Genomic DNA, 13,194 nt, shown 5'->3' with positions numbered 1-13,194 from the left:
AATTTTATTGTTTCTAGATTTTTAAATTTATGATTTGGGTCTTTGGACTTTTAATTATAATATTTGATTTTTTTAATTTTATAAATTCATCAGGATAAATTATTAATTAATAATTGTAATTATTAGATATATTAAATTAATTATAAATTAAATAAAAATTATTAATTATTATAAAATTTTAATAAAAGACTATTAACTTTATGCAACAGTGAGATTGAAAGGGGTGATTAAGGAAAGGAGGAACAACACCATATTTTGAAGAATTAAAATTATTAATAATTTTTATTATTTTTTAATAATTAATTATTTTAATTAATTTATAATTAATTTAATAACTTAATTAATTAAAATTAGTTGTTCATAATCTATTACGAAAACTAAAATTACCGATTTATAAAACTAAAGAGATTAAATTTTACAATTAAAATCCAAGAAGACTGAAATGATAAATTTAAAGGAAGCATGAATGCTCTTAGAGACCAATAACTTTTGCTTTTCTTGTATCAGAGTAAAAAGTTAATTTGATTGTATAAGCCTATTTGGTAGTTAATTTAAGAGCTAATTATATTTTCCATTATTTGTTAACAGCTATCCACATACTATTTTTACTCCGTCATGTGTTGTATTATAGTAATTTGAGTGAATAAGAATAATCTTTCACTATTTTTTTTCTCTAATTCTTTGAAATTTTTTCACAATAATAAATTTTTGATGTCATTCTTAAAAGATTATCATAGGAATACAACTCATTTGTAATGATGATCTAACGAACATAGGATCCAATCTTTGTGACTGATATTGAGACACTTCAATTGGTTTAAGAAGCGCAACTTGAGAAGAATTGTCACTTGTCTTTCAATTATGGTGAATGTTGTTAATGGACCACATTATAATAATTCACAAAACACCTTGCAATCACAATCTACTACCTAAAATCATGGTGGAATTCAATTCCCTAGTCCTTGAGGATGAAATTGTTGAGGTCACAATCACGGTTGCATTCGCAATCACAATCTTACTTCCTCGGTTTCCTTCTTTCAATAGTGGGTCTGTCTTGAACTTTTTGATCTGTCACGTGACTCACATAGACTTTGAGACCTTTTATGTATTTAATTAGATCAGGTCTTGTATATAGGCTTTCAAGCTAGGCTAGGCCTTTGTGCAAGTTAGGCTTTGGCCTTAATAAATTATTTTTAACAGATAACAAGTCAGGCTTAGGCTTAATGATAGTGATGCGAGCCAGGCTTAGGCCCACCAAAGCCTAGCCTGACCTGACCTATTTTTACCCCTAACTACAACCTAGAGCTTCCACCACCAAATTCTATTTGCATATATTTTGTGATGCAGATTGGGAAAGTGATTTAGTTGATCACAAATCAACTTTTGATTTTGTGTTTTCTTTGGATTGACTTTGGCCTATGCCATTGTAGAGATCATATGAATTTAATCTTTGTTGATGGAACTTGGTATTTCATAGGACACTTTGTTGCTTTACTATGTCGACCTTTGTCAATGCAAAGATCAAATGGACTTAATAATCTTTGTTCAGGAACTTGAATTTTCATGACACTTTATTGCTTTACTATGTCAACCTTGGTGCTATTGTTCTATCTCATATGACACTTTATTGTTTTTTTGAAACAATATAAAAAATGATTTTTTACATCAATTGGTTCACTTCTTGCATCAGTTGTTTAACATTACATTGATTATTTAACAACTGATATAAGAAGCCTAACATGACATAACATAAACTTTCAATTAATTTACACCTAATTTAATTAATCTTGTTAAATATGTGAATTATTTATATTATCATTTTAAAATTATATTTTTCTTATCTCTATTCACTCAATTGTTTCTTATTAATGTTTAGAGAAAAAAAATAATTAAGGAATAATATGTAAAATAAAAATAATTAATGCATCTAAAAATTAGAAAATGATCTTATAAAGAGAGATAAAAAAATTTATAAAAAAAATCTTAGAAACCAAAAAAGTAATTTTTTACCCCGATGATTTTTCCTTTCTTAAAACAAAAACATTTTTCCTCAAAGTAAATTATAAAATATCCAAAACAGTCTCCACTCAAATTTGATGGACAACTAAAGAAAACCATATCAAAGTAATTTTTTTGTTTAATTACTCATTTGGTCCCTATAATTTTATCATTTGTACCTTTTAGTCCTTATAGTTTTAAAGTAATTTTTTTAGTATTTGTAATTTACATTTTAATTCTCTTTTAGTTCCTGTAGTTTGAAAGTAATATTTTTAGTCCTTATAATTTTCATTTTAATTCTCTTTTATCTCTATAATTTGAAAGTGATCTTTTTAATCTTTTTACTTTATATTTTAATTTTCTTTTAGTCCTTACCATTAAAATATAAGTAATATTATCAATTACAATTAACTACAAAAATATTGATAAATAATCTGTAATTAATTTATCGCAAGATAATTTATAATAAAAAATAGTTGATAATTTATAACTTATTTGTAACTAATTATTTTTATAAAAAAATTTGTGGTAAGGACTAAAAAGTAATTAAAATAAAAATTATAGGGACTAAAATATCATTTTCAAACTATAGAAACTAAAAGACAATTAAAATACAAACTATAAGAACTAAAAAAACTATTTTTAAACTATAAGGACTAAAAAAATCACTTTCAAACTATAATGATTAAAAAATACGAATCTAAAATAATAAGAATTAAATAAATAATTTAATCTTTTTTTACCTGCTCATTAAAAGTATCATATACATGCATTATATAAACAATATGTTTTTTTTTTCTCTTTTTAGTTTTTTTTTATCTTTGATTCATCACTAGAGATTAAACCCAACTGTATAAGAGTTTGTCTTCTCTGTATTAAAATCAAATATAATTTTATATAATAATTATTTATCTACTTGTATAAATAAATAATTATATATACTGACATATTCTAATTTAGACATTAATTTTATATATTATTTGATGTAAAATCCATAAGAATTGAATATAATACCAAAAAATTTATAATACTCACACACTTTATTTAACTAATTAAATTACCTTTCCTTGATAAAACAAATTACACTATTAACTAATTTAAAATAATTTTTAAGTAATTACTACAAAAATTAACAAATTTTGATTGTAGAATATCGTATAATTAAATGATAATGTAAAAAAATGTATTTATTTTAATTAAATTCTTAAATTTAATCTCATTTTAAAATTTATTTTTATCATAAATTTTGGTATGACAAGACGTGAAGATGCACAATTTTTTTTTAAATGAAGGGAAGATGCACAATACTTATATAAACCATTAAATAATTTATAGCATTAAACACTGTACAAGTTTGTTGTAAAGAAGCCGAGCTCATTATGATGGCCATATCTATCAGTTGTGTGCTATTAAGGCTCATCGATTTTTTTTCTTCACTAGCAATACTCCATTGAGTGCCACACCGCTCCTATTCATTAATCCATTGACATTTCATTTTCAATGCATTAATTCATCTAACAAATTCTCTCTATGCGCAATAAAACTCAAAGCCACATTGAGGCTCAGCTCATGCACTCTCTTCTCTTTTTATCTAGAATCACATATATAATTGATAAAGGGCATGCCCTTATTTCTCCTTAAGAATGAGACCAAAATGAAGAAAGACATCAGAAGTTGCTGCTACAATGAAGGGTCAACCTCCACTCACAACAAGCAAAATAATACTTGCAAGGTAAGCTCACTAGCACTGCAGGATCTCATGCTGCAATTTGAGTTAGAAGCTAAGCTTAGTGATGATTTCAGTGGAATAATGATGAACGACTCGAACATTTTGAGGTCTACAAGGAAAGCATTGAATCAGTATCCGAGGTTGTCACTTGATGGTGGTAGAGATGCTATGAACCGGTCAAGTTTTGGCAACATACAAGGAAGAAGATCAGTTTGCTGTGATAGAAGACTAAAGGGAGGGTTAATAGAAGAGAATAATGATTTAGGATCCAAGTTAAGGTTTGGTGAGGGTATGTCTTTGCCACATACTTTGGCAGGGGAGAGTGTGGTGTGGTGTAAACCAGGGGTTGTGGCCAGGTTAATGGGCCTAGAGGCTATACCATTGCCAGTGAGTAGCATAAGATCTGATAACAAGGAGAAGATCCTTTCTGTTTTTAGGATGCAAAACCCAAGGAGGAGATTTAGAGAGGCATGAATTTTGTGACATTTCTAGCAATGTTGAGTTATACTTAAATTAGAAGAAGCAATGCTGATATATTGTAGCTAGTTGAGGAAAAGTTTAATTGCACTGGGGGATAGTGTGTTCTAGCATTCTACTATTTTATTTGATACTGTTTCAATGATGCTTCACAAAATCACAAGTCATAGGACTAATGGTGACAAAATTTGATACCATTTTAATGATTTTCTGTTTTCAATTTATTCCTTTCACTTTTATTTGCTACTTTTGCAGTAGATAGTAGATACAGAGTCGAATCTTGATTTAAATTGATATGATTGTTATGGTATTTTGTTCCCTGGTTCGTAATTGTTTGGCAGGATTGTACATATTAACACGAAAGCAAACAATTCTTAGAGGATGGACGCGTTGAAGAATAATATAAGACTATTGAAATTCCTTTTTTTTTTTTTTATAATGAAACAATTGAAATTTCTTAAAATCATGTTTTTAAATCAAATAATTGCATATAAATTTTTTAACGTACCAACATTAAGTTAGTACAAGTAAAATTGGTCTCAAATTTCTTAAATCAAAATAAAAATCCGTTGTAGATGAATTACTAATAAAATTGATAAACACTTTACGTCATAACATAGTTATCTTAAAAAATGTTTGCCTTAAATTAGAGATTTCCTTAAATATTTCATCAACATGTTGAATAATTAAGTTTGTAAATTCAAAAATAAAAACTCAATACCTGAAAAAATTAAAAATTCAAATTCAAACGCATCAGTCAAATTCAACCTGAATATCCTCTAACTTGAACTAATGCATTTCACCGCACAATGATATTAATATTGCTAAATCAATCTTGGAAAACAAGTTAGCCTTTCTCTTAAAGAACTTAAACAGTGTTTTCTTTTTTGAGTAGTAGAACAAGAAAGCATTTTCAACTGAATAGGACGTTAATAATATCTTGAGGGTGTCCATAGAAATTCATCTAGAAAGTTCTGTATAGGCTCAATCAGCAAGCAATTCACTCAATTAAAAATATGGCATCAAGAGAACGGTTTGAATCTCCTCGAATGACATTTCTGTCCATAAAATTTCATTAGTTATAAACAAGAAATACATTTTAATTAGTAGAAAAAGATTATATCAGATTTTGATGGTGGAAGTTTTTAATAAAAGATCAAGTAAAAAAAAATATCATACTTAAGACTTAAGAGGATTTATTATCGAATTTAAATCCATACCGTGGAAAATATGACCCAAATAGTGTAATCTATAGATAAATAACGCGTCAAGATTTTCTAAAATGATCATTATTTCAATATTTGTAAAAAATAAAAATAAAAATTCAACCACCAGTGTTTCTATTAGACGTTTGTCTCCAAAGTCTAGGATAAGCTTGCTTGGTAGGCCCTTCCCTTTGGTTTGGATAAGAAAAAGGAAGACAAAGAGGAGAACAAAATACAGAAAATAACTTTTTTTTATTTAATTAAAAATGAAAGATGCATTTTTAAAAAACAAAATTTATTTTTTCTATTTAATTTAAATTTGGAATTTTCTCTCTTAAGAAAGGATAAGCTTCTGCCAAAGGCTGGTCCAAAATACAAATCAATACGCAAAAGCTGACAATGAAAGGATATCGAATTTATTTTATTTTTCCTAAAAGTTAAATATCAAAACAGAAAAGTCAAGGTTTGGCGAAATTATCAACGGGCTGATCTTAAATTTTTGATACTATTCAAACTACGGATAAGTTAACTCTATCTCCATTACATCATTTATTTACTTATAAAACGAGAAGGTTAGTGAATCCAAAAAACATCAATTATTAGTATTAAATACTACAAGTACTTATATATGGATGATTAGGACAGCCACCAATTTTGTCCGATGTAAACATTACAAAGTGAATTATTACGAGAAGACAGAGCGAATCTGTAAAGATCGATGACACTTATCTCACTGATTAAAATATTCTATGGTGTTTAGCCAAAACAAATCCCACGGCAAAATCTAAAATTTAATCATTTTTCTTTTTTTTTTTTGTACAGAAAAATATCGTAACTTTCAACATATCATCATAACTTTGAACATATGTAATTATATTTTAGTTGAGTTGAAGTTGCATAAATACAGATGGCACTGACTAGTTACAGATTTAGAAAATATAATATTTATTTATTTTAATATATATTAATCATTTAACAGAGGGAGAAAAAGATTAACCAATTGCCAAAGTTGAAGGCAGATCTGGCTTAACAAAACATAGCATACTGATGCTAATTACGGTAATTATTTAGCATTTTACATTCACTTGCTCAAAATCAAACACGCTAGTAATATATATTTGAGTCAGCAACAGAGCAATTAATTTCCGACGCATAATGGTAGTAGTAGATTCAAACGTGGCAGGTGCTTAACGAAAAACGACAATATTTACATGCAACCCACGGTTTTCTTAGCTTATCCTTTCAGCGGTGCCTGCTTCTGGTCTCCCCACTGTACAGCCTGCAATCACATACAACTCGCTTCATTATACCGCAATATACATACATATCAACCGTCGATTTCTCACAAGATCTAACGGCTCACATCACCCCAATCCTATTATACATATTTTTTACAACTTAGCAGACAAAAATCACCCCTTGTAATTTCTTTTAATAAGAACAAAAAATATGAATCAACTTGTTATTATGTATGCATGCAAAGTTGTTGATGAGTTATGGCCAAAAGAACGTAGCAACGCCAACAAATCAAAGGTTGCCAAAAATGAATTCATAATTTGTAAAGTTTTTTTTATTAAAAGAAGAAACAATAATATTACCAGTCGTAGACAGTGGGAGTGTTGGGAAGTGGTTTGTCAAACATCTGAGCACCGATGGTCTTTGTGGCGGAGTTGCTCCCAGGATGGAAGACGCTCCTCCAAACGTTGTCAGCTTTACGCGCGGATCCCGGTGTCGTTGGAGTCGTGGGAGTCATCGGGATTGTCGGTGTCGACGGCATCGACAACGTCTTCTGCAGCTTGCTACTGTCTCCTTCATCAACTATATCAACAATCAAACACTAATCAATTAATTACAAATAGTTTTCCCTAGCTCTCTCTTATTATAGTGTTATATATAAAAAGGATACGTACTAGTTTTGAGGGTGGTGAGTTTTCTGAGCTTGCCAAGGCCACGCTCAGGTTGAGGGCCAGCAACAACGTCATCCCAGAGCTTCTCTAGCAGAACCATCTTGGAAGCAAGTCTTTAATCGATGGATGAAAAGAAAAAGTGAGTAATGAGGTTGTGCAGGTTCTATTTATAGAAGGGTGATCGTTAGTAAAAGTGGGATGGAGTGTTTTGCTGCTTCCAAGTGTAACTTTATTTTTGTTACGGTGTGGTGATGGGGAGTGGATATAGCAACAAAGTGAGGTGGAAAGAGTGAGTTGGATAAGGATGAAGACCTGGTAAATGTGGGGCCCGCGATATAATATCTTTACCTTTGGTTAGTAGGTGGGTAGTGTGGGTTCCTTCACAAGTGTACAGATGAAGAAATTATAATTAGTATGTTTCCTTTGTCCTATTCTTCATGCATTGTAATGGGATAAGGACTTCAATTCATCGCGGACCCCATGCCTTGTTGCTTGCTATGTTTTCTTTTATGCAATGGTCTCTCCATGAATCCTTCGAAGGAACACTCTAGATTTGGAGACAATGATAGTAATTCATAATTGTATGCATAATTATTTGATCATTTTTAAAAAATTAACTAAAAATAATTATTTGAATTTCTTTGCAAAATTTTGTAAATGCTTGAATATATATATTTATATAGTTAGATGTTACAGATGGCTATAAATAACATTTTTAAAATAAAAAAGTTTATAAATAAATTTATTTATTCTTTTTACCTATATAAGTAATATACATCAAGTTTAGTTTTGAGATTTTAGAATTTTTCGTCTCTTTCAATATTTTTCTCCACTCTTCTCCTCCACCTCTTGCTCAGTCATTTTCATCTTTGTTTAGTTTTCACTTGATGTAGTAAAAGTGGGTCGAACCAATTTAAACTCACTCCATAAAATACATGATTTCAACTTTAAATTTTGATCAACAATTAAATATGGGTCTATTTAGTGAGCTTGGACAACAAAAAATCATGCTAAATGGGATTGGGCTTCATTTTGGTTTGGGCTTGGGTTGAACCAATGACTCACATTAAGCTTGTGATCGGGACGAATTGAACGTCATTGGTGAAATGTGGAGCCAAATCTGATCATGATTCGATTAGGGCTTAGTCTGAGGAAAAACAAATACAATTTCGGCTTTCATCAACTTGATCCTCAAATTTATAAGCCTGGATTGAATCATCGTTTTTTTTTTTTGCATGACCTATTATGACTTGCAATTTGAGCTCGCAAAAGACTCCCTCAAACTAGCTTATAAAATGTTAGATTTCAACTTTAATTTTTAACACGAATAACATTCGGACCTTTTTAGCACAATTTGGGCTTAGCTAAAAAAAAAAGTGCAAATGAAACTTTCACGAATTGGACCTTTCACGCTCAGTCTTCTTCAATCTTTAAGCATCTTCTCTTCTCTGACATCAGTGGTTATGGTAATCTTGCACTTCAAAATGGATTTGAAATGAAATTTCTTTATTTTTTAATCATATTATTAATGTAAAATATTTATCAATTTTATTGATAACTTTAAAATGACAGTGATAAATGTGATCTCAACCACAACTTAGGTAGGGTTGATGAAATAGAGAAATGTTTCACATGTGATGTGAGATAGAAAAGTATCACTCAATAAATTTCCTTCATAAAAAATATCGCACTAAAAAATTTTCATGGTTACACGTTTTATACGCTTAAATAAAGCCTCTAATCCGATTAAATTGAGTTGGTTTACACACTTCAAAATTACAACCAGACAAATGAATCCAAACAAATATTTCTTTCGTCTGTTTTTTTTTTTTTGAGCAATACATCGATACCAACCCTTTTTTTTAGCCAGTTCCAACACCAATGGAATTTTTTCCTTCATTTTTTTGGGTATTATTTTCATTTTATTTAAAAATATTTCAACATCAACTCAACCATACTATATACTACAGGATTGGTTTAGAAATTTCAAAACTCAGACCAACTCACCCCAAGAATGGATTTAATGTACTGAAGAGCACAGTAATCTTGGCATCAACCATCACTCATACATTACAAAATTTAATCTATAACCTTAATCTATTGGGCCACATAAAGTCATATACTATATTTTAGTCGGATAGTGTAGAAACAAATTGAAGGTTGATTCACCTTTGGACTTTCAAGTCCACATATTATAAATTGTAAATAAGCAGAAAAATCACGTACATCATTATGAGAAAATCCAAAAATATTCATTATAATTTTCCTTTTCCCATTAGTTCTTAATATTATCATACTTCAATACTAGCGATTTAATATTCCTCATTGTACCTTTTACCAGTCAACCTCTAAAAAAATGCATAGTTATTTCTATTCGGTGATTAAAATCCCAAGGCATAATTGTTAAACTTGGATTCCTTCTCAAACCAAGGAAGGGTCGCAGTTACACTCGTACCTCTTCAAGAAAGCAAGTATATACTTATTACAAAATTAAAATTAACATGACACTTCAATGACTACTTGGGCTAGTATCCAACAGCCGTCGCACGTCGGTAATGTAGTTACATGTTGATGTAAAAACCAGAATAGAAAACGACAAGGAAACGTATTAACTGTGATGATTTCACTGCAAAGAAATAATAACAAATCATCTGTCCACTCTTAATCTACCAACACTTGCCATCCTCGTAGGATCAGCCACTTGAGCAAGCTATATAGACGGTGTGTCACATAAGCTTTGAGATTTGACAATGACCTTCAGAAAGAAAATATATTTACACTCTACCTTCGTAATATCCACCCATACGCAGACTCCTCAATGAATATACTGGCCAAACGGAAGATGTGACAAATACTCTGACTAAAGATGACAAACTCCATACCCAAACTCAGTTCAATAGGCTACTCAAACTTGGAGGCCGAAAAGTTAATAACATGTTGGCAGCAAAGAGAGTTGATAAATGATAATGTACTAGTCATGTCCCCTATGTAACTTGATCTTTGTTCACCAATTATTATTTATCATTTTTTTCTTGATCCAACATGTTAATTTCTCAAGAAATGCCTCCAAAATTAAATATGCATATTGGTTTGCCTCCACCACAAAGCGGACAACAAAAAGAAAAATATAAAACCAGAACAACTTCGACTCGGCAGAACACATTCCAACTGAATTGAAGTGGTCCCAGTGTCTAGCGAGTTTCTGCATATATATAAGTTTTCAACCCACATAACCATTTTGGTTTTAAATCAATGGACGGAAACAAGCTCACCTCACATGTGGCGGATGATAGCATTTCGTATTCATTGGACTCGCTCTCTTTTAGTGGCCTTGTTTGTATTCAAGACCACCAACCAAAGCTCCCTTCTCCTAACCGGGCTAAACACTACCAGGTAAGCAAGCATGACCCAGAATTTGAATTTACTAGCACTAAAGCAAATTTGAATTCTGCTGTCAATCCAATCAAGATCACTCCTGCTGACCAACTAATTTCCAATGGTCGGCTTCAACCACAAGCACTGGCCATCCAAACAAATCAGTCTCTGCTCACAAATCTACCCAGTTCCTCAAGCTCATTACTAGCAACCCGTAGCAGCAGTAAGATGCCAAGTGGTAGAACAGACAGCAAAATGAAATATCACGAACAACTTAACAAAGCAAGCAAACATACAAACAAGAAAAGCACGGTGACAAGGACAGGGTTTGGCCAGAAAATGAAGTCTTTTCTATCACCATGCCGTGAATGCCAAACCATTAAGCAAGGTGCTGTTAAAGCACAAACTGTTCCAGGAGAAAATCTCAAAATTTACTGACATAAGGTTTATTTTCTGTGATTCTCTCACGCAAGACCAGAAAATGTAATCAGGAATCTAGATTTATGCAGTTAAATAGTTGCTTAAAAGAATACAAATGGCATGCTTCATTTCAATGTCAGTTACTACTGCAGTAATGGCACCAAATGATCAACATTACAAACCTGTACACTAAGGATAATTTCTATCATTGTTGTTTTATTTGGTTGGTTAAGGCTATAAAAGATACTATGTGCTTGTTTGATCATTTGTTATACAGCTTGCCATTGACTTTCTATTTTGCCAGCTCAAGATCTTAATATGTTCAAATACAAATTTAAGATGCATATGTTACCTAGAGGTCCAAGTATCTAACATGTTGGGCATTACTAAGAAAAGCTCCAGCACTTGTGCATTTCGAGCCTCTAAAGAAAGAATATCTCTTCACCTTTTTGTCTTTCCTGGTCTGGATGAAGATTTCTTGAAAATATGTTGACCCCAACCCAAGGCATCTAACATCCACCTTCCCACTTCCTAGTTAAGGTGCGTGGATGTACCTTGGATATTAACCACTGATGATAGTGATATGTAAATTATCAAGCATAAATGGTGCATAATCAACAGCTACTAAAGCCTGGTGCATTGATGCACATTTCTTGAAGGTTGCATTTTCATGTTGACTAATAAAACTCAGAAATCAGAATGGTAACTGATTGCCACTTGGAGTGGATAATATGAATATGTGCCAAGAAAGCGATTGTTTGTTTTATGTAAAATGTAAAAAATGAATACAGGAAACAGAAGCTTAAAGACTCAGAAGTAAATGTGGCACAAGATAAACAGTATTACAGTAATGAACAACAGAAACTTTATCGGTGATTTGGTAAAAGTGCCCAACAACAATGTAGATATCGACGTGTGCACACAGCTATAAATTCTACTTGATAAAGTTCAAATTTAACTTTTACCAGTATCTCATATAACAGTTATAATTTTATCATACATTGAATCCTATAAACTATGGAGTGTGTCTGGGTTTAACTATATTTAGAGATTATAATTTGTTTCCATAAAAAACAATTTATAATCATGTTTTCTCTTGTTTGGTATTATTGGTGAAAAATCTTATTATAATCTATTACAAAGGAAAAAAAAAATCAAATAATCAAGATTGTAGAGATTATGATTAAAAACTAACACATTATTTTCTAACTAAGTTTTGTTTTCCCATTTTATCCTCAACAATTGATCAATCACACACAAAATCAACTACTACAAATAACTTAATACGCTTTTTTATAAAGTTACTATATAAACTAATTTTGGACAATTCATACGACATAGATTTACCTTTAAATCACTCTTCACATAACATATCCAAATCCAAAATAAAACTTATTTCACATAATCAATTATATCTATTTATAATCAACTATTGAACTAATCTCTAAAAGTAATACGATAAAAACACACAATGACACAAAAATGCAGAAAGTGAATGGATAAGGGGCTGTTTGGTTTGTTGAAAATCAGAATTAATATTCTGATTTTATTAATATTCTGAATATCACAATCTTGCCACTGCTACTGCAGATATTTTGTGGATCCAGAATTTTCTTTAAGAACTTGCAGTGCCTCATCTCACCCTTGCTATCTACTGTGATAATTTCAATGGTGTCAACCTTGCTCATAATCTCATTCTTCATGCACAAAGCAAGCACATGGAACTTGATTTGTCTTTTGTCAAGGAAAAGTTCTAGCTAAGCAATTGGTTGTGCGACACATTCTTAGCCTCAATCAGTGGCAGATCTTCTGACCAAGCCTCTCTCTCCTACTTGTTTTCTTCTCTTGAGGACCAAGCTCAATGTGTCTAAGCCACCTGCAGTTTCGAGGGGGGAGGGTAAGAGAATACTCTTCTTGAGTATCTCTCTATTGTTCTATTGTTTTCCTCTTTATGTACTTTATTGTATTGCCTTCCTTTGTATCTATCCTTGTCAGTTAAACTATCACTGTAAAACAGTTATAACTATCTATTCTTGAGTAAACTCACTGACGCAAACAATCCTATGAATTTTTTTGGGGTGGA

General features: G+C 30.9%; 3 protein-coding genes across 4 annotated transcripts; 2 read left to right on the top strand and 1 right to left on the bottom strand.

The window, feature by feature from the left end:
* The first annotated feature begins 3,366 nt into the window (after positions 1 to 3,366).
* On the top strand, positions 3,367 to 4,410 carry LOC102668166 (uncharacterized). Its single transcript, XM_006594515.4, has 2 exons — positions 3,367 to 3,730; positions 3,802 to 4,410. The coding sequence occupies exons 1-2, from the start codon at positions 3,684 to 3,686 to the stop codon at positions 4,199 to 4,201; spliced, it is 447 nt and encodes a 148-aa protein (XP_006594578.1). The 5' UTR covers positions 3,367 to 3,683; the 3' UTR covers positions 4,202 to 4,410.
* A 1,852-nt stretch (positions 4,411 to 6,262) lies between these two features.
* On the bottom strand, positions 6,263 to 7,541 carry LOC100799417 (dormancy-associated protein 1-like). 2 transcript variants are annotated; one of them, NM_001370721.1, is made up of 3 exons: positions 7,320 to 7,541; positions 7,008 to 7,246; positions 6,263 to 6,688 (listed from the first exon to the last, which is right to left on the bottom strand). In NM_001370721.1, the coding sequence occupies exons 1-3, from the start codon at positions 7,389 to 7,391 to the stop codon at positions 6,652 to 6,654; spliced, it is 348 nt and encodes a 115-aa protein (NP_001357650.1). In that variant the 5' UTR covers positions 7,392 to 7,541; the 3' UTR covers positions 6,263 to 6,651. The 2 variants fall into 2 exon arrangements, with proteins under 2 accessions (NP_001357650.1, NP_001241246.1); NM_001254317.2 differs by having other exon boundaries at positions 7,008 to 7,227.
* Positions 7,542 to 9,078: 1,537 nt separating this feature from the next.
* LOC121173327 (uncharacterized) lies at positions 9,079 to 11,462 on the top strand. The gene has a single exon (XM_041008347.1). It carries the CDS (start codon positions 10,569 to 10,571, stop codon positions 11,127 to 11,129), a length of 561 nt encoding a protein of 186 aa, XP_040864281.1. The 5' UTR covers positions 9,079 to 10,568; the 3' UTR covers positions 11,130 to 11,462.
* Positions 11,463 to 13,194: the final 1,732 nt, after the last annotated feature.

The sequence above is a fragment of the Glycine max genome, chromosome 13 (assembly GCF_000004515.6).
Source record: "Glycine max cultivar Williams 82 chromosome 13, Glycine_max_v4.0, whole genome shotgun sequence".
NCBI classification, from domain to species: Eukaryota; Viridiplantae; Streptophyta; class Magnoliopsida; order Fabales; family Fabaceae; genus Glycine; species Glycine max.
Note: the sequence above shows the minus strand (reverse complement) of the source record. Positions and strands in the feature narration are given on the sequence as shown.